Source organism: Brassica oleracea, chromosome C4, assembly GCF_000695525.1.
Source record: "Brassica oleracea var. oleracea cultivar TO1000 chromosome C4, BOL, whole genome shotgun sequence".
NCBI classification, from domain to species: Eukaryota; Viridiplantae; Streptophyta; class Magnoliopsida; order Brassicales; family Brassicaceae; genus Brassica; species Brassica oleracea.
The window spans coordinates 32,630,734-32,649,916 of NC_027751.1; the positions used below are offsets into that span (position 1 = coordinate 32,630,734).

The following is a 19,183-nucleotide window of genomic DNA, read 5'->3' on the forward strand; positions in this document are numbered from 1 at the left end:
AGAACTATAACAAAACGAAGAACAACACACACCATTCAGCTTTGAAGCAATATCAAATCGGAACAAATTATCAACAAAAAGAACTCGGAACATCAAATATTCAAACAACAAATCGAAATCCCCAAATAGGAAACCCTAAGAAGAGGAATCATACCTTGGAGAGTCGAATCTTCGTGAGATGATCACCGGAAATGATAAAACGAAATCGGAGAGCGTCGCCGCCGTCGCGTCGCGTCGAAGAGATCGAGAAGAAGAATCGCCGTCGCGTCGCGTGAGAGAGAGGCCGTTCTGATTTTTTTTTTTTCTGTTTGTTTAATTAATTTTAAAACAAGGGTATCAGAGACATTTTGCCAATTAATGAATGTCATTTTTGTGACTTTCTCCTTCTGATGCTATTTTGGTGACAAAAACTTCAAAAGTGCCATTATGGAGAATTGCCCTATAATTATATATCAGCTATTAAAAATATAAGAGAAATTTCACATTCTTAAAACTTAATATAGAAAAATATTTAAGTTTTGTCTCTTTAGTTTATTTTTATTTCACATATAAAATATTTTAAAATAATTTTATTTAATAATTTTTGTAAGAAATTAGGAGATATGACATATAATAAAATATAAGACATCTCCAACCCCACTTTATTTTTCACTCTAAAATAGAGTTTAGAGTAAAAATATTCCAATAATACTTTATTTCTCATTCTATAAGATCATCTCCAAAGTATTTCTCTACTTCTACTCTAAAATAGAATATCATTGGACAAACTCAAACTCTATTATAGAGTTACTCTATTTTTGAGTGAAAAATAAAATAAATCATTGGAGATGGTCTTAAACCTCGTAAGTTTTAGATATCTAATGTCAATGATAAAATTAAATGTTAACTAATCCATATTTATGGCTCAGATTTGAGGAGAAAAGTTTTGGAAAGTGGGAATTGGGATTTTAAATAATAAATTAATTAATATTTTTATTTTTTGAAAAAGATAGCTTCAAAAATAAATTTCGGATCTCGAAAAATATTTAAAATATTTAAAAAAAAAAAAGTTTGAATTGAAAAATATATTATTCAAAAAAAACAAAATAGTTTTTTTATTTATTTAAATAATTAATTATATTTATATATCTATAAAGTAAATGTAAAAAAATTTATTTACCTCTTTAATGAATGTTTTTGGTCATTTTATTCCTTGTACTTTTTGGTATCTTTTGAGAAAGTTATCCAAATATCTATATATACTAAACTTAAAATGACATACGCTGAATTAAGTTTTTTTTTTACACTGAATACATCATTTTATAATCTCTATTACTCTGAATTTAGTTAGACTGATAAATTTATTTTTGAAATACAGTAAGTAGAAAGTTGGTTTATACTTTCTTTCGAGATAGATGACAAATAAAATGAAAAATCATAATAAAAAAAATTGCATACATAAAAAAAATTCACATAGAAACTTAAATAATTAAAAATAACAAATTATTTATATCAAAACTAAATGTTTAACTAATTTCTAACTCATGTCATTACATCTATAATTTCAAATAAGAAAACACACAACGAACTATACTTGATCAATTCTATCATTTCAAGAAAATGAGACAAAAGAATCAATAAAATAGTTTTAAATCTGTGTACTGGCTTATTTTATAACCAATTCTAATATATATAGAGATATATATGTATATATTCAAATACTATTTTTAAAAAAAAAAAAAAATTAATTGAAATCTAAAATAGAAATCCCGGGTGAACCCGTAGTAAAATAAATAAAGCTGCAACGGTAACCAGAGAAAGCCACGTGCACATCGGCTGCTTAATCTGGCTTGTAACATTAACTCCAACGGTTACATTCTTCTTCTCCTTCCCTTTCCCTTTTCCTCTCCAGGCTCCAACCAACAAACAACACACTCGCTGAGTATTCTCTCTCTCTCTCTCTAATGGAGGCTGCTCAGATCGACTGGAACCGAATCGATTCTCGATTTGTGGAAGACGTCTTCTACGAACACCTCCGAGCTACCAAATGGTTCGACTTCTTGTCCCCTAACAACCATTTACAAGACTCCATTGACGACGAGTGGTTCTGCAAACCTGGTAACAATTCATCTCTCTTGACTCATCCTCAATCTCTTCGATGTTCTTTACTGATCTTGGCTTGACTTTTCAATTCAAGACTGCAATCATCCCAAGAGACCCGAGGACTTCCTCCTCCTAACGCCTAACTCTTCCAAGGTTTGCTTCTCCTTCCTTCCTTCTCTTTACTTTCTTGTTTCCTTAAAAAAAGATTCGAACCAGAACTGAAACTACAGTTTCTTGGCTTTCTGTCTTGAAGCAGACTCCAGGAGTTACAGAGCAGAATCAGAGGTATCTTGAGATGCTTCTTAAAAAATCTCGCCGTGGCCTTTGAATGCTTTTTATTAACACTCTCTTGTTATCTTGTAGGATAAGAGGACATGCTTTATCAGAAGACAGTGAAAATCAGAATCCAAACTTAGCCACGCCTCCTCCAAGCCAACAAGGAAATCAATCATGGAGAGCAGCACTTAAATCAACTTCCGTCAAGAAGATGAATAAAGAGACACCGAAGAAGCTAAAGAGCACACAATCAGCTAGGAATCTGGACATACTAGGCCATATCTCAGAGTTCTGTTATGAGTTGAAGAGATTGGCCACAAGGGGGGTAACTGAGAGAGAAGAGACTACTGTGAAGCCTCAAGTGAAGGAGGCTCATGATCATCAAGTTCATGACTTGGAATTGAAGAAGGAAAGGAAGCCGTTGCTCGAGGTAATCAAAGACAAAGATAAGGTCCATGAATCAACGGATGCTAAAGGAAGCACCATTAAAGAGAGTCGTAGAAGAAAGAAGTAAGTTTTTTGCTTCTTTGTGAGTTTTGTTTATTATGTAAAGTTGCTAATTTTGGAGTTACTAATGAGGATTTGCAGGAGAGTGGATGATGCGGAGAACATACCTGTCTCTCTTAATGTGGAAGTAAAGATGAAAGGAGAGGAGTGTAGAAGAAAGAAGAAGTAAGTGTTTTTCTTTATTAAGCGCTTATGCTTTGATGAGTTTAGTACTGAACTTGGGGATGATTCTGTTTCAGGCCTGTCGTTGATGCAGAGAACATACCTCCTCTAAAACTGGGGAATGTAAAGAACAAAGGACATGAGCGGTTACTGCAGCAAATAAGAACAAACCCACCATCACCTCAATGCTTCTCAGAGAACCGGACAGCCTCTCTAAAGGCCTTGATGACCAAATCTGCGGTATATAATCAAATATACTTGTTCCTTTTCCTTCTAAAAACAGAGACATGAGGAGGCTCTTATCATCAAATTGTGAGAACATAAATATCTGAGTAAAAGGATGTTTTTTGTTTGTTTGTTGGGGGTCACAGGAATAAGGAGAAAGAAGAGAAGAGCAGAGACATCATCAACAAGGAAGGAGGAAGCCTAAGGGGCTTGGACGTTCTCTGGTTCTTGAAGCCTTGCACAATGGCCAACTAAAACATTTTCACCAATTCTTTTCTTTCTATAATAATTGATTCATTCTTTTTTGTTAATTTTTCACTATATTCAACTGTAACTAACCAGATGATGATCAGGAAATAAAACTTGTTAAATTAAAATAAAACTTGTGAAATTAAAAAGAGAACCAAAAAGAGAGGATTCAGATCCGTCTCTAATTATTAAAATATATCAAGAACACGAAACTAAAAAACTCTATCATCATCTTGAATTATCTCAAAATCGAAAACATCAGGAAATATGACATAGATATAAATAATATATATGTACAAAGAAAGAGACGAGGAGGAACAATTAAATCAAGGACGGCGAGGAGAAGAGGAGAGTAAGCAATCAAGAAGCCTAGACCAAGCAATTCTTGCACGAGGGAAGACTCTCCGGCTATAAACCCTACCTTCCATTCCCATCTCCTCCATCGTCTCAACGAACACCGTCAAACATCTTATCGGCGGTATATACAGCGTTAACGGCGCCGCCGAGAAGGCTATCGTGAAAAACAGCTGTAACATTTTCTCTTCCTTTTTGTTTTGTTTGTTTGTTGTGATTCAAGAAAACGCAGATCGCTGTTTTTATTTTGTTTTCTGGGTAATGACGACTAGTAGTTGAAGTACCAAACAAAATAACGTAAGATGTGATAAGAAGGGTTGCTTTCATCATCACGTGTTTACCCACTTTCTACAGCTCTCCTCTTAATTTTAACTTTTTATGTCTATCCATCATCCATATGATTCCTGCCACTTCTAGCAGCTACCCCCCTTATACTGCAGTTATGTTGGACCGACAGTTTTATAATTGAGTTTAATTGTCATTTCAAAAAAATAACTATTGTAAAGTTGTGTCTCTTCTTATCCACAGGGGTCCTAGTGCTCGGACATCATGTCTGTATGATACTCTTACGCGTGGCAAACCCCAAAACACATCTTGAGTTGGGTCGTCTTTGAAACAGAAATAATCATCGTAACATTCTTACCTCTTATTTGGTGTTCCACCACTAGCAAATAAGTAGCTAACCACGTTATCCCAATTATTTTTTAAAAAAAGCAAATCTAGTTTCAAATTGTAATTTTTTACATACATAATCATCTAAAGGTATTCGATGACAAAGATGATCATGTGGTTCCAAATGCGGATGATGCTCAAAAGCCTCACGTCCTCGTCTTCTTTTGGTTCTGAGGAATAGACCTAACCCCTTTCTCCCTGTTTTTATTACTCATTTGTTAGAAAACATAGAATAGATAAACATCTAAAGATCAAGACGTTCAAAGACAGAAAATCTAATATACCATGAATCATCTGAGGCCTCGTGTATTTGAACTTCTTTCCCTTTTGCATCTTTCCCCAGCTTCTTCTTCAAAATCCAACTAGCATCAAGCATTTCGTCTAACAAACTCTCTTAACGTAACGGTGACACATATTCATCTTAATTGAACGCTGATTTTTACCTGCAAGTGATGCTCTCTTTCTCTTAGACCTATGTACCTTACCAAACTGATACGAATACAAAATCTAAAATTGTACTTCAAAAAGAATGAAGTGCTTTAAGATTGAAAATTTTTGTGATTCAGATTTTGCTTCAGATTTGAACAAGAGAAGGATGATTTCAAGTTGTATTTTTTATGGTTGGTGGGAATACAATCAGCTTGAGATCATGTTTACAAAGTGTAGCACTGGTTGAATTTGTCAAAGAGGAATGTGATTGAGAGACTTAGAGCAAGAGCTTGGATTTAAGCAATACACTGTTGAGATATCTGTGAATTGCATTGTGTCTAGTGCAGAAACCTTATTTTACGACAACTGATATTTGTAAAGAATAATAAGAACATAAATTAAAATTACAATGCCGAAATATAAAAATAAAGAAGAATTACAGAGTCGAGATGGTTAATCTCTTTCTTTAAACCTTTAAACGCTCCGTAGTGTGACAGTTTCATAGCGGTCAGATTATGTTTACCATCACCGAAAAACATAATCTATCGAACCTAATTTTGTGATGTACTCTGAGACTCAGAAAAAAAAAATATTAGCATAACTATTCTTAGTGGGAGAAAGTGATTTGTTATTGTTGAATGTATATTTTCTATAATGCTACCAAGCCATTTTATAGAAAAATAATGAAAAGCACAAGTTTCATTTTTCAACACAAAAATGAAACATCCATGGTGCACTAATGGAGTCTTTAATTCTTGTCAATTATTATGTGAATTTATTCCACATTTTGACCAAGAAATTAAAGAGTAAAATTATTTTTTGTTTGACAAATTCAAATTAAATAATATACTTTAAAATAAGTTTCTTTTTTATATTTTATCAATATAAAAGATCAACATATATTTGGTTTATAAGATTAAGTTAATGAACATGAAGTCCAACTAACAAATCAAAAAACCCAAATCCAAATTCAAATATCTAATGTGTGTATTTGCTACTTTATACAAGTTTCTCAAATCACACACATTAGACCTCCATTTCTCATTCAAATAAAACTTCTTTCTTGACATATGAATACATTATTCATAATGTTCAAAAAATAGTTCAAACATCTAGCAAATAACAATGTGTATCCCGAGAGGACTAAGCACATCAGTAGAAAGATGCACATTTTTATTTCGAATAATTTTGCTGATATTTTATCTGGTAAATACATGGGTTTACATGATCTAAAGTAGCATATATATCATGTTCGATCATCAAGGTAGAGTTTCTTCGGAGTCGTCAATGACTTCATCAAGGAATCTGTCAAGGACTTCGTCAAAGAATTCGTCAAAGGATCCATCAAAGACTTCGTCAAGGAATCCGTCAAGCTTTAGTGATGGAAATCATACAAGATTGCATAGTTTTAAGCAAAATATGAAAGTCAATTAGGAAAAATAAATATAACTTTCATTGTTTATGGAAGTTGAAAGTAGTTTGGAAATATTTCTAATAAGTTTATGAAAAGGGGTAAGAACCCCTAATTCAAATACGTTAATGTAATAAACTCCCTCTATATAAGAGGAGCATGTGTGTTGTCTTCCATCTACACTAAGCAAGCCGATATGTAAGGTTGAGAGAGAGAAGGGAGAGGTCCTTAATCTTTGTCGTAATATATCATAGCGGATTTACTCTTTGTCATGGCCCATAGACATAGTCATTCTAGGTGAACTCTAGATAAACATTGGTTTATGTTTATCTTCTATTTCCGTGTTATTATTCTACTTATCTCTATAATTGTGCAAACTTATATTTTCTAACTTACGTTGACGAGTTCTTCAAAGAGTGTGCTAGCGTATTTGATTATGGTGCTAAATCAAACTGATTTGCTATCGAGGAACAAAACTAAAATTCAAAAATAAAAATCTACTATCACCATTCGTGTTAAAAAAACTAAAATCTACTGGAAAACCATAAACCAAAATAAAAAAAAAAAAAAAAAAAAAAAAAAGCAAAATCTAAAAACCGCGTATCCAATCAGAGCCTTGACGAGAAAAAAATAAACCATGTAATTGGACAAGCTATGTGTAATTAAAGCCACTGTCTGGTTCAAATCAATTTTTTTTAAAACCGGACTGGCAACCAACCGGAAAAGTTTTGGGTTATGAGTCAATATAGTTCGGCCGGAAATTCAATTAAATGATATTTTAAATAATATACATATTCTTTAAAAAAACATCTTATCAAATAAAATATTTCAGTAACCAAATTTTTTAAAAAACTTAAAAATAACAAACTGAAATGTAGTAAAAAGTTATAAAATAATATGAAAAACACATTCAAACTTTGTTCTCTAGGCATCATCACTCTAAATCTTATCCACCTTTAAAACAAATCATGTAAACTAAGTTCTTATTTGCTCGTGTGAGAAGCAAGAATAAGTACAATGCTTTGTACTTTTATATATATTTGGAATTTCATGAATGTTAATGTTTTAATTATTAAAGTTTTCAACGCATGTGGTAATGTAATAATATATAAACAAAGTGAGAAGTAGACATAACCAATACCTTGACGTGAAGATTTATGGTTGTGAGTCTTGTGATTTGTGAGTTGTAGAGACGACAAAAGAAGAAAACGAATTGCGGCATTGATTTATTATTTTCTTACAAACCCTATGTTTAAGAAAAGTTAATTATTTCATTAACAAATTTTGGTTTACATACAACTCCGGGTTTGACTGGTTCATTGAGTCACCAGTTACTAGGATTTTACGGTTTAATAGGGATTTTTAACCGGTTCAAATGAATTTTGCTATTCACCCAACCCAAACTGGTTTACGGTTTGCGGTTTAATCCGGTCCGATCCAGGTTTAAAAACATTGGTTCTTTTTTTTTAACGCTGATTTATTAGGATATTACAATTATGAGAAAGTTTACATAGATGATTCGACAACCGACAAAACTACCTACCTTATGAGGATCTACGTCTACCTGCTTCACCAGAGCCGTTCTATGAAGATCCATGCTTGACCGAATAAAAACACTAGTTCAAATGGCTTTTTGTTAGGTCTCACACAAGATTTTATTTTTGTAAATAACATTACTCTAGAGAAGTTTACAGTATTGGGTACTTTTTCATGGATCTTTATCATGTTGGCATACTTTCTCCATGTGGTGTACGTTTTGCCTTACTTTTGATTTTTTCTTCCCTTTTTGCCCTTTACGTGGACGAGAGAGGCTAAGTTTTGGTTGGATGCTGATTAAACGTAAATTAGTGAAAAGTTAACTTTCTTTGGATGCATTAATTTGGTGAGTTTATTGAACAGCGGGACTCGGTTAGAATCATTAGATTAAAGGTTTATAAAAGAAATCTGACGGCTATTATTGAAGCAACTACATATCTACTTGTCTGGTGGTGGATGGAGATTGGTACTATAGTTTATGGCTCAACCAGCAACGGTTGGATTGGTTTGTAGTGGATTTGATATGAAGAAACAAAAAACCTAAACGCCTTAGATCTGCAGAGTTTGTGGTGTTGCAAAGTTTGTGGTGAGTTGCAACTGTTTGTGGTTATGTGGTTGTGGTTAAGGGTATATGAAGTTGTGGTTAGCTGGTTATAGATCGACAAGAAGTTGTAAACTAAATTGAGTACATATTGGTTTGGTTGGATAACATATTTTTTTTGAGTTTTTTTTTTGTTAGTGTCGTTGTGGAGGGACTAAAGATGTGGTCGTCTGGTTGTTCATGTAAATGAAGTTGTGGTCAATGAAGTTTTGTACTTTTGGTTAGTGGGTGAGGATATGTGTTGAGCAGTCATATGTATGAAAGATATATTGTTCCAGAGTTTGTGTCTTTGGTTACACATTTTGTGGTCTAGCATATAAAAGACCAAGGTGCCTTAAATTTTATTAGATGTCGTAGAGTTTGCGTTCAATTGCAAACTTAGTTGTGGTTAGGCGTAAATGAAATTGTGATTGGCTGGTTATAAAATGACAAGAAGTCATGGTCAACTAGGTTGAGTATCCACACAAACACCAAACAAGCCAAATTCATTCATCGAATCAGAACTCCAAATTCCATAAAATTCACAACTCTTAGATCAAATTCAAAACCCATAAATTAACGGCTTAATTCTGGTGAGGAACGGCGGAGTGTGTCTGCGTCGAGTCGGAGGAGATTTGTCGGCAGAATATTCTGAAACTACAAAAGCGTGAAGGGGATCTAGGTCAATCTGTAACATATGGTAAGTAGATTGAAAGGGTAGAGGAAGTTCAGACACTTTTTGCCTTCTTGATGGATCTATGAGGCCGTAGAGTGACAGTGATTTTCGATCGGCGACGGTGAAGAATACAATCGTCGATGTCTTAGGTTAAAGAGAATGAGAGAAACTGAGATAATGAAGTAAGATTACGATAATTTAAAGGGAAGAAAGAAAAAGGTAACTACTCTCGATTTAGTTTTGAGGGTAATTTAGACAATGAAACACAATAAAGTAGTTGACATGGGAATGTATGTTAGTGTGATATGGAGTAGCTAGAAAGTAGGTCTAATAAGTGTAAATATGGACCTAAAAGGAAATATACGAGCCAAAAGCTAAAACCAATAAATATCAACACGTGGATATAAACCAATATTCTAATTTATTGTTTTTCCTTTTACGCGCATAGACAAAACGACGCCGTGGCTTTCTTCTTTCCTTAACTCGTTGTTCGTCAGAAGCTGAAGAACCCGCGACGGCGAAAGAGACAGAAGCGAGAATCTCCGATAAGCCATGAACGCTCCGGACCGATACGAGCGATTCGTCGTTCCTGAAGGCACCAAAAAGTATTTGCACTCGAAAGCTTGCTCTTAATCTTCATCCTTTTGGCTGTAATTGCTGCGGTAAAACCCCTGTCGATTTTGCTAGGGTTTCATATGAGAGGGACACGAAGATCATCAATGCTGCTTCCTTCACGATTGAGAGAGAAGACCATACCATTGGCAACATCGTCCGCATGTACTATTGATCGTCTCTCTTTTACAATTCTTTTGTTTTATCAGAAGAAGAAGAAACCCTAATTTTTTGCAGCTAGGCAACTTCACCGCGACGAGAATGTATTGTTTGCTGGGTACCAACTTCCTCATCCTCTCAAGTACAAAATCATAGTCAGGGTAAGCTCTACACATGTCTCTACTTCAATTGCTTTGAATTGGATCCGTAATCTCACTTCTTGACTGGCCTTAGTATCCAATTATCGATTTAGTGTCAGTTTTTCTATGGAAAATGTAAAGATTAGTTGGTTTAAGCTTCTCATTTCTACAATTTGATTTGGAATGCAGCTTTGTTTCCCGAGTTTTGTTAGGATTCAGATTAATGGTTGATTAAGAATACATAAAAGTTTCTTTGAATCTGTTGTTTTAAGTGTGGAGTTGGCTTTGTTTGCAGATTCACACCACAAGCCAGTCCTCCCCGATGCAAGCATACAATCAGGCTATCAATGACCTTGACAAGGAGCTTGACTTTCTCAAGAGCCAATTTGAGGTACCAATGACCCTCTCTCCAGAGTCCTGGTTGGATCTAATTGTATGAAACCCATTTGGTCGGAAAGTATGATTATATATGTTTCTTTAATCCTGGAGTCTGTTTCTTTGGGATTATCTGTTTATAACTACTTGTTTGTTAGCTAGTGGAAAATCAAATGCTCTTGACCTTACGCCTCTGTGCTTCTGTGTTGTCAGGCAGAGGTGGCCAGGTTCTCGTTTCCCTACTAAGGAGCTCAGAGTTCTCCATCGGCACTTTGGAATCACATTTTCCTTACTCTAAGCACCAACCTGAAGACTTATAATGAGCTTGTTGCTACTTTGCTTTTCTAATTTAGCAACAAATTTTCATGTTACTTGTTTTAACTCTTATGTTTTGGAGACCATTTCCGGCTGCTAAGAAGTACTATTTATATTACCTTGTCTTATTTTCATCTTATCTACAAAAACCTTTTATTGTACATAGTCTTTTTAATAGCTGTGGTCTACTCTTCCAAGGTACTAAGTTACTGCATTTGAACAGATATTCACAGGATGGTGAAATCATCATGAAGCCCTTCTAGCTGACCTCTTGTGCGCTGCTGCTGAATAATCAACATCGATGTGTTGTGGGAGAAATCTGAGCCCGAAAGAACATCACCTATGGGACCAAGCTCTGGACATTGCTGCCAGTCGTTGAGACCAGTGGTTAATGCGCTGCTAGCCCTTCCTCCTCCTCTTCCAACAATCACCAGCCCATACTCTCCGTCCAATGATTTAAGTGCCGTGAAAGTCTCTGAAGAGTTTGTGAGATGCTTCTCCATGTAAGACACTCCTCCTCCACCAGCTATGTATCTTTCGTAGAACTCGGCAAAACACTCGTCATCAAGCTTCATTTCCTCCTCTTGCTCTACCACACTCGCTCTGTTCAAGATGCTGCTGCGTTTCTGTGCGTTCTGAGTGCTCTTGTCTTCCAAGAAACGTATCACGCTTAGCTTGACAGCAGGGTGTCGAGCCACTTGTGCAGCAAAGGCTAGTGCCTCTCGGCAGTCTCCACCACCTATGAATATAATAGCAATGTCCATGGATGCTCCTGGTCTCCATGCCTCTTCTGTTTGCCCGAACGACCTATCCACGAGAATTCCTATTGAACACGGTGCGTTCTTCAGAATCTGCACACGCAAAAGCGAAAATCACGTCTCACTCTGAACAGTACTTGGACGAATATGTTTACCTTTCGGTTCACATGACGGAACCCGGCATGGCCAGAGTCAAGAGTGCCATCAGGATTTCTGCTTTTATGGAATGGTAGAATTATAATGGAAACCATAAGTTCATCAGCCAAACCGCAAATGTCGTGTGCCATGGTTATAAACGTTGACAATGCTAACATCCGCCTCACTGTCACACCTTGTCCACTGCGGAGCTCCCCGTACCCATTCACAGCCGCGGTTATACTCTCCCGCATCTCTGTCACCGACCTGTCTGTTATCGTTACTGACTCATTACTCTGACCCCCTCCACCGCCCTTTTTCAGTGTGGCGGCAATCTCATCAGTCAGCTCCACCATGTCAGTTGCGTAGAATATGGACCCTGGCTCACGTCCTCCATGGCAAATCTCCATAAGGTTGAGAGTGGAACCAATGTTATGAGGACCATGAAGACCGATCAAAACTCGAAGCTCGGTTGTTGGATCGAGCCACTGAAGCGCCATGATGTGCACAGGCACTCGCTTTCTCGCGCGTTTAATAATGTCCATGACCACGAATGGAGAGTAGACCACTGTGAGGACAATGACGAAGATGATCATTGCACCTGTCGTATTTTTCACTCTGTTTGTCTGCATTTCATCGAATCAAAGAAAGGGTAAAAGATCTTGTTTTAAAGAATATCTGAAGGAAAAAAAAAGAAGAGAAGGCTTGGTACCCGAATGGCTAAGGCGGCCAAGTAGACATGAAAATGGCCTTTAGTGGTCAAAAGCAGTCCAAGAGATGCGGTTTCCGGAACATGATATCCGAGTATTACACCACACAAGACTGTTCCAATGACTTTTCCGATTATGACAGTGGCAAGAAGGGCAAAGAATCTTGCGTACGCCATTTTATCTCCTATGTCAAAGTTTCTCATGTGGATTATGAATCCCACCCAGAAGAAAAAGATAGGGTAGAAGACCGTGCTGAGCAAGTAGTTGATTTTGTTAATGATCCATTTTGACATTCTTCCTTGGTTTGGAAGGAAGAGACCCGCCGTGAAGGCGCTGAGAATTGGATTGTACATTGATTGAGGTGGCCAAGTTGGGAAACTGCAGATGAAGACGACAAATGCTAGGGACATAACGAGGTGAGAGCCTTTAAGTGGTTTGCCTTCAGGGTTCTCGTTGTTGACCCAATTAAGAAAGATGGGGGATACAATTGAAGTGAAAGTGACTTGAGCAAGGAAGAGGCAAAACATGAGGAGGGCTCTGAAGAATCTTTGGAGAGGACGAGGGAGAGGTTTCTCTGTAGGGAAGAAAATGAATCCGATGCAATAAAACAAGGTTGAGATCATATCGGTGTGGACACCTGCGGCTGATGCGAGCTTTCCGAGATCGGATTTTCTGATTTTGAGATTGGAGATGACACGGGTGAGGATAGGTGAGCCGGTGCTTGAGGCCATGAGGGCAAGAGCGAGGGAGAAAACGAAAGGAGCAGTTTTGGTGTAATGGAGGAAAGATGTTGTGAAAAAGGCTAGGACAAAGGTTGTGAGGATGCTTGTGTATGCTATGAATGCGTCTTTTGTGGGTGGTCTGAGAAGGACGCTTGGATTCATCTCTAGACCCATCACGAACATATGGCAGATCATTCCAAACTCGATAATGTTGTTGAGAGTAGTCGAGTAAGGCCCCGAGAATGCCTCTCGAAACTTGGGAAGATTACCTAGAATCAGTCCTATCTGATGCACACAACAAGTTGGATTAGTTATGGAAACCATCAGAAGAGGAAATAAAGAGAAGAAGAGGTTGACATACAGCAAAATCGGTGGTGAGGTAAGGTTGGCCTAAAGGCTTCATGGCATGATGGAGGAGAGTTCGGATGACGAATATAGCGATGAATCCAAGAACCTTCAAAGCCTCTTCAGGCTTGTCTAGGTTAAGGTACCATTTGTCTCCGCATACGTTTTTGGTTGCAGTTGTATTCATCTTCTCTCTATGTTATCTTATTTGTTGTTCCTATAGTATTGCTGGATTTAGATGGATTAATTGTTTCTTGGGGAGGAAGAAAGCTTTTTGATTTGTTGCTTTTTTTCTTCTTGTCTTTTGATTTAGGGCCTTGAGAATGGGAGGAAGTGATTGTTTGTACTCAGAAATTGGCGGAGACGCTTGTGGATTCCTTCATTCACATTCCTTCTCTCTCCCACTCATCATAGTCAACATCCTAGTCCATGAAACAAACAAGAAAAGGTCAGGCAAATGACACATACATAATTAATTAAATTATGCTAACGATATAGTAATCTTTATATAAAATCAAACATAAAATGGTATTACAAAACCATTCAGTATTACAGAAGATTTAGTTTTTGTTCTATCATACCAATTTTATTCCAAAAATAGTAAAATATATTATGTTGAAAATTGTTTAATTACAAATACAGCCCAAATTAAGAAGATTCTTTCTAGAAGGTTTGTTTTGACTATAACACTTCTCCCTTCTGATTCAGGTACTACTGGATCGAAACTTGGATTGGAAAACAATGAATGAATCTCTGGAGCATCAAAGTCTTAACTCTTGGTAAATAACTTTCTCTCCTTTCTTGTTGGTGCCATTTTATTCATTCATTCATTCATTCCCTGAATATAGATTACTTCACCTTGTTTAATTTCAGAAGCTGCTAGGCAGAAATATTTGTCCAGCTTCGCTTTTCTGTTTCTTCAAAATCTAGTATTTTTTTCTTTCCCGTGCTTTGTTTCAGTGGTGGTGGATTTTCTCCAGATGTAGTTCAAACTTCAAACTGCATGTATTGTGATCTGCTGGACAAAACAACTTCATTCTAAAGTATTTATAATGACTACTTTATGTTCCTACTGCATCATTTGGCTTCAGGGTGAGCCTTCTCAAGATGGTAGTGTTCCCCCTAAAGCTGATAGTGAAATGGAAGTCCTGGATGAGAAAGTCAGTAAGCAGATCTTAAAGGAAGGTCACGATTTCAAGCCATCCAAGTACTTGACAATGCACATGCTTGTGTAAGTACTAAGTACCCAGTGTTTAGCTCTCATGCTCTTATTGGTTTATATTCTTTTGCGGTGGAATCTACTAACAAGTTAATCCAACATTATCTTGAGAAATCTTTTACAATGTTACCACTTGTTTGGGATTCTCCATCTGACCAATACTGCATTGGACCATGGTGCACTATAGGGCATTAAGGATACATGGCAAGAACAGCAACCTATTGAAATGGTTCTAGGAAAAGGTATGTGGCTATCCATTATGTACTCTAAGCATCCCTCTTGTTGTGGTGGATGCATCCATCATTGGTAGATTGCTGAATCATCTTGATTTTCCTGTGAACCTAATGTAAAGCATATCTGGGAGGAAATCGTGTTGTCTTTATTTTTGCTTTAGAGCTATGATAATGTTCAGTATCCAATTTCTTAAACGAGATTATGCACTAAGGAGTGAGATGTTAACTGCTAGACATAGAAAAAAAAAATGAAGGGTGTTTCTAGCTTTAACAAATTCAACTATAAGAGACCAAATTAAAAGTTCAACTTTCAGTTCTTCAATGTTTGCAATTAATTTGAAAGGAATGGAGCTTGGTAATATTATAAATGATGTGCAGAATATATACATAACATAATTATGACTTGAGGGGCATAAGAAAGTATCTATCTTAGCTAAACAACTACCATGAGGGATTGGGGAGGGCGACATGGGTCCAGGAGAAGTAAGCACATACCATTAGTTGAGATATATAGACATAAACTGCAAAAGAGAGACTCATAAGCATCAGATCCTTCATGTCGCCTTTCTTCTCTGGCTTCAGATTCTTCCCAATCTTCCCAGCCTCTGAAATCATCCTTATCACTGTTCTCTGGACCACTCCCCCACTCTCTTCCGGTGATTTCTGCTTCTGACAAGACATCACGGTCAGAGATCTGACGCCGTGTCTTGTTGTACAGTGGTTGTGGTGTGCGCAGAGTGGGTGGTAGAAGGTGGAGAGAGCCGCCATGAGAAAAGATGATGAATAGAATAACTATTGAAGAAAGTTTATGTTTTGGGAATCAAAATATGAGCAAAAAGAAAATCTGAATATCTTGGTAGGATGAGGACAGGAATGAGTGGATAGAGCAAACGTAACACACACACACACACACATAGTCAACACATCATGGTGACTCTGTGAAGTGATGACTCAAGTGGATAAGAAAAGCATATTTTTTTTAAAAAAAATCAAAGCTTCTCGTTGTTCTTCTTACATTTGTTCCTGTCTTTATCCATATCATTAGAATTTGTCCACGTGTCCCAATTAGCTGACGTCATATTTTACCTTTTCTCTTTTTATCGTCATTCTGCATCATCGTCTTCCTCAGAAAATTTCCAGTTGTGTTTTGTTTCAGAGATGTTCTCTTCCTCCACCCTCCTCTATTCTCTTTCTCTCTTCCTCTTCCTCTCCCTCTCACTCCTCTTCTTCCTCTCCCCTCACATCCTCCTCTCTTCCTCCGGCAACAACCTCCTCTCCACCGCCGATGAACTCGACGACCTCTCCCTCTTCCACCGCGCCGCCCTCTCCTCCTCCAACACCCGCCGTCTCATCTCCCTCTCACAGACCCCTCCTCCTCCCAAGATCGCGTTCCTCTTTCTAACAAACACCGATCTAACCTTCCTACCTCTCTGGGAAACCTTCTTCCAAGGCCACGAGCATCTCTACAACGCTTACATCCACGCGGATCCATCCTCCGCAACCTCCCCACTCCTCTCCTCCTCAATCAACGCCAAATTCATCCCGGCGAAGAGAACCGCACGCGCCTCCCCGTCGCTAATCTCCGCGGAACGGCGACTGATAGCACGCGCCATCCTCGACGACCCTGACAACCTCTACTTCGCTCTCGTCTCGCAGCACTGCATCCCTCTCCACTCCTTCAGTTACATCCACAGCCACCTCTCCAAATCTCGCCAAAGCTTCATCGAGATCCTCTCCGACGAGCCTTTCCTCCCGCAACGGTACAACGCGCGTGGATACGACGCGATGATGCCTGAGATCCGTTACCAAGACTTCCGCGTGGGGTCTCAGTTCTTCGTTCTGTCGAAACGTCACGCTTTGTTGGTGATTCAAGAGAGGAAGCTGTGGAGGAAGTTTAGGTTGCCGTGCGTTGATGCGGAGTCTTGCTACCCTGAAGAACATTATTTTCCGACGCTCTTGTCTCTCGAGGATCCTGGAGGATGTAGCCGGTTTACACTCACACGTGTTAACTGGACCGGTAGTGTCAGCGGTCATCCTCACACGTACGGTGCCTCCGAGGTGTCATCTCAGCTGATTCATAGGTTGAGGAGATCGAACTCGAGTTTGGATTACTTCTTCGCGAGAAAGTTCTCGCCGGGGTCGTTGCAGCCGTTGATGGAAATAGCAGATGATGTGATCTTCAGGGATTGAATGAATCAGTCAAAAGTAAATTAGGTTAACACTGAATCCACCACCACATTTTACAACTCTCGCTGAATCTGATTGGAATATTTGCCAAAATTTAGAAGAATGATTTGAGAGTCTTATCATCTTGTGTGTGTGTGTGTGTTTCAGGTTTTAGGAAGAAGTTTGTTGTTGGCCCTTTTCGAAGAAGAGTGGCAAATTAAGGTGAAACTCTTGTGTGTGTGTGTGTGTGTGTGTGTGTGTGAGATGTTTCAGACCACCCTATATAAGTGAAAGGGTGTGTGTTTTTTACAATGTCTTAGGGAAATTTAGATGGAAATTGGGTGTAGAATGAAAAATGTAAATAACCCCCACTGGAAGTAAAAGCTATTATGAAGTTGGTCAAATCGGCTTTGTTTTTATTTTCAGCTCCTTCACACGGGAGAAAGAGAGTGTGAATGGCAAAAAGGCATTCCCTCTCTTTTGTTTCGAAAAAGTGTGAATGCAAAAACAATCTTTTGTTATATGAACATGAACATGATGTATGTAGCCTTGCATTCCTCTCCCTCCAAAGTTCATAAACAGGAGTCTCTTACCATGAGTCTCTCAACAAAAGTAATGATATTTTTAGGTTTTGCCTTTACTTGCACTGTTTTGCAAATCATTTTCTGATAGATCATGCATCATTCTACTGACTACTGCATAAGTGTATATCAAACATGCTTAGTTTATTTCTTTTCTGAATGTATAATCAAAAAGATAAATGTATCATATGGACATAGGTAACCAAATAAGTTGATGTTTAAAAAAAATAGTAATTTTCTCAAATAACATTTTTTAAGTTTTTGTCACAAAAATAGTTTTCAAAGAAAAAAAATGACCAAATTAGCTCATTTTTATTTTGAAAATTTTAATTTTTTTTTAATTTGAAACTCTCTCTTCAAAAACTCACTCTTAACTCTAACTCTAAATTAATTCTTATAAATCATATCGTGGATGTCCATAACCGGTACGGTTCATAATCGGCCCAATGCTAGAGAGAGAGAGAGTCGGCCGCGAGTCTAGAGGAGAGAGAGTCAGCCACCTTTTTCCTTTTTCTTATTGGTTTATGATTTGTACTATTTTCATATTTGTATTTCATTTCTTTAGTCTTTTCATTATTCTATGACGGTGTAATTCCCTATATATAAAGGGCTCCTTATGTTTATGAATAATAAGAACTACAGATTCTATTCTCTAGTTTCACAACACGTTATCAGCACGATTACGCTCTAAACCCTAAGCTAAAGTCCGAACTCTAAAACCCTAATCTCATCCAGGCGATAAACCCTAAACCCGACGACGTACCCTAATCTGATCGAGAACCTAAAATCCCATACTCAAGGCGTTCCCGATCTCAGCACGCGACCTCAGTCTGTTCCTCAGCTCGCGACTTCAGCCTGTTCGCGAGACACTATCCCAGCCTGCTCGACGCGACCCGATACCGTTCAATAGCCAGCACGTTCACGACCCGATAGCTGTAGCATGCATGCATAATCATATGACTTGAATGCATCATATCCGTTTGGTCGTGTGACCAATTTGCATTATATATCTGATTGTCTTGTATGCATTATAAGAACATTATAAATCCTAAGAATGAAATATATGATTTTAGATGTCGAAAATCAACAACTTGGATTTTGCTGCCCTAAATCTCTTTGCAGATAATTACTTGCAATGGGCACTTTATGCTAAGATCATCCTAAAATCCAAGGGACTCAGTGAATGTATCACCGAGGGCAATAATGCAAGTGAGAAAGATAGATATGAAGCTATATTAACTATACGTCATCATCTTATTGAGAGTCTCAAAGATCAGTATTTGACTATTGAGAATCCTCTAGACCTTTGGACAGAGTTGAAAACGAGATATGATCACCAGAGAACGGTGTTATTACCAAAGGCTATGTATGATTGGAGGAATCTCAGAATCCAGGACTTCAAGTCCGTGGACGAGTATAACTCGGCCCTGTTTAAGATAGTTTCTAAATTGAAACTGTGTGGTGAGGATATAACGGATAAGGATATGCTTGAGAAAACCTTTTCCACCTTCCACACAAGCAGTGTGTTGTTACAACAACAGTACCGAGAGAAGG

At 37.5% G+C, this 19,183-nt stretch overlaps 6 protein-coding genes across 8 annotated transcripts; 3 read left to right on the forward strand and 3 right to left on the reverse strand.

The window, feature by feature from the left end:
- The first annotated feature begins 1,764 nt into the window (after positions 1–1,764).
- LOC106339507 lies at positions 1,765–3,608 on the forward strand. Of its 2 annotated transcripts, none has more exons than XM_013778332.1 (7): positions 1,765–2,097; positions 2,177–2,235; positions 2,336–2,367; positions 2,446–2,868; positions 2,947–3,030; positions 3,105–3,267; positions 3,399–3,608. In XM_013778332.1, the coding sequence occupies exons 1-7, from the start codon at positions 1,944–1,946 to the stop codon at positions 3,402–3,404; spliced, it is 921 nt and encodes a 306-aa protein (XP_013633786.1). In that variant the 5' UTR covers positions 1,765–1,943; the 3' UTR covers positions 3,405–3,608. The 2 variants fall into 2 exon arrangements, with proteins under 2 accessions (XP_013633786.1, XP_013633787.1); XM_013778333.1 differs by having other exon boundaries at positions 1,766–2,097; positions 2,339–2,367.
- Positions 3,609–3,714: 106 nt separating this feature from the next.
- On the reverse strand, positions 3,715–4,245 carry LOC106339508. The gene has a single exon (XM_013778334.1). It carries the CDS (start codon positions 4,035–4,037, stop codon positions 3,828–3,830), a length of 210 nt encoding a protein of 69 aa, XP_013633788.1. The 5' UTR covers positions 4,038–4,245; the 3' UTR covers positions 3,715–3,827.
- A 5,358-nt stretch (positions 4,246–9,603) lies between these two features.
- LOC106341897 (DNA-directed RNA polymerases II, IV and V subunit 11-like) lies at positions 9,604–10,875 on the forward strand. 2 transcript variants are annotated; one of them, XM_013780644.1, is made up of 5 exons: positions 9,604–9,764; positions 9,847–9,936; positions 10,013–10,091; positions 10,366–10,461; positions 10,659–10,875. In XM_013780644.1, exons 1-5 carry the CDS (start codon positions 9,712–9,714, stop codon positions 10,689–10,691), a joined length of 351 nt encoding a protein of 116 aa, XP_013636098.1. In that variant the 5' UTR covers positions 9,604–9,711; the 3' UTR covers positions 10,692–10,875. The 2 variants fall into 2 exon arrangements, with proteins under 2 accessions (XP_013636098.1, XP_013636099.1); XM_013780645.1 differs by having other exon boundaries at positions 9,611–9,764; positions 10,009–10,091.
- A 37-nt stretch (positions 10,876–10,912) lies between these two features.
- On the reverse strand, positions 10,913–13,874 carry LOC106341895 (cation/H(+) antiporter 28-like). Its single transcript, XM_013780642.1, has 4 exons — positions 13,447–13,874; positions 12,366–13,370; positions 11,674–12,279; positions 10,913–11,611 (listed from the first exon to the last, which is right to left on the reverse strand). Exons 1-4 carry the CDS (start codon positions 13,615–13,617, stop codon positions 10,988–10,990), a joined length of 2,406 nt encoding a protein of 801 aa, XP_013636096.1. The 5' UTR covers positions 13,618–13,874; the 3' UTR covers positions 10,913–10,987.
- Positions 13,875–15,213: 1,339 nt separating this feature from the next.
- On the reverse strand, positions 15,214–15,798 carry LOC106341899. The gene has a single exon (XM_013780646.1). It carries the CDS (start codon positions 15,648–15,650, stop codon positions 15,324–15,326), a length of 327 nt encoding a protein of 108 aa, XP_013636100.1. The 5' UTR covers positions 15,651–15,798; the 3' UTR covers positions 15,214–15,323.
- A 107-nt stretch (positions 15,799–15,905) lies between these two features.
- On the forward strand, positions 15,906–17,087 carry LOC106341896. The gene has a single exon (XM_013780643.1). The coding sequence runs from the start codon at positions 16,041–16,043 to the stop codon at positions 17,070–17,072; it is 1,032 nt and encodes a 343-aa protein (XP_013636097.1). The 5' UTR covers positions 15,906–16,040; the 3' UTR covers positions 17,073–17,087.
- Positions 17,088–19,183: the final 2,096 nt, after the last annotated feature.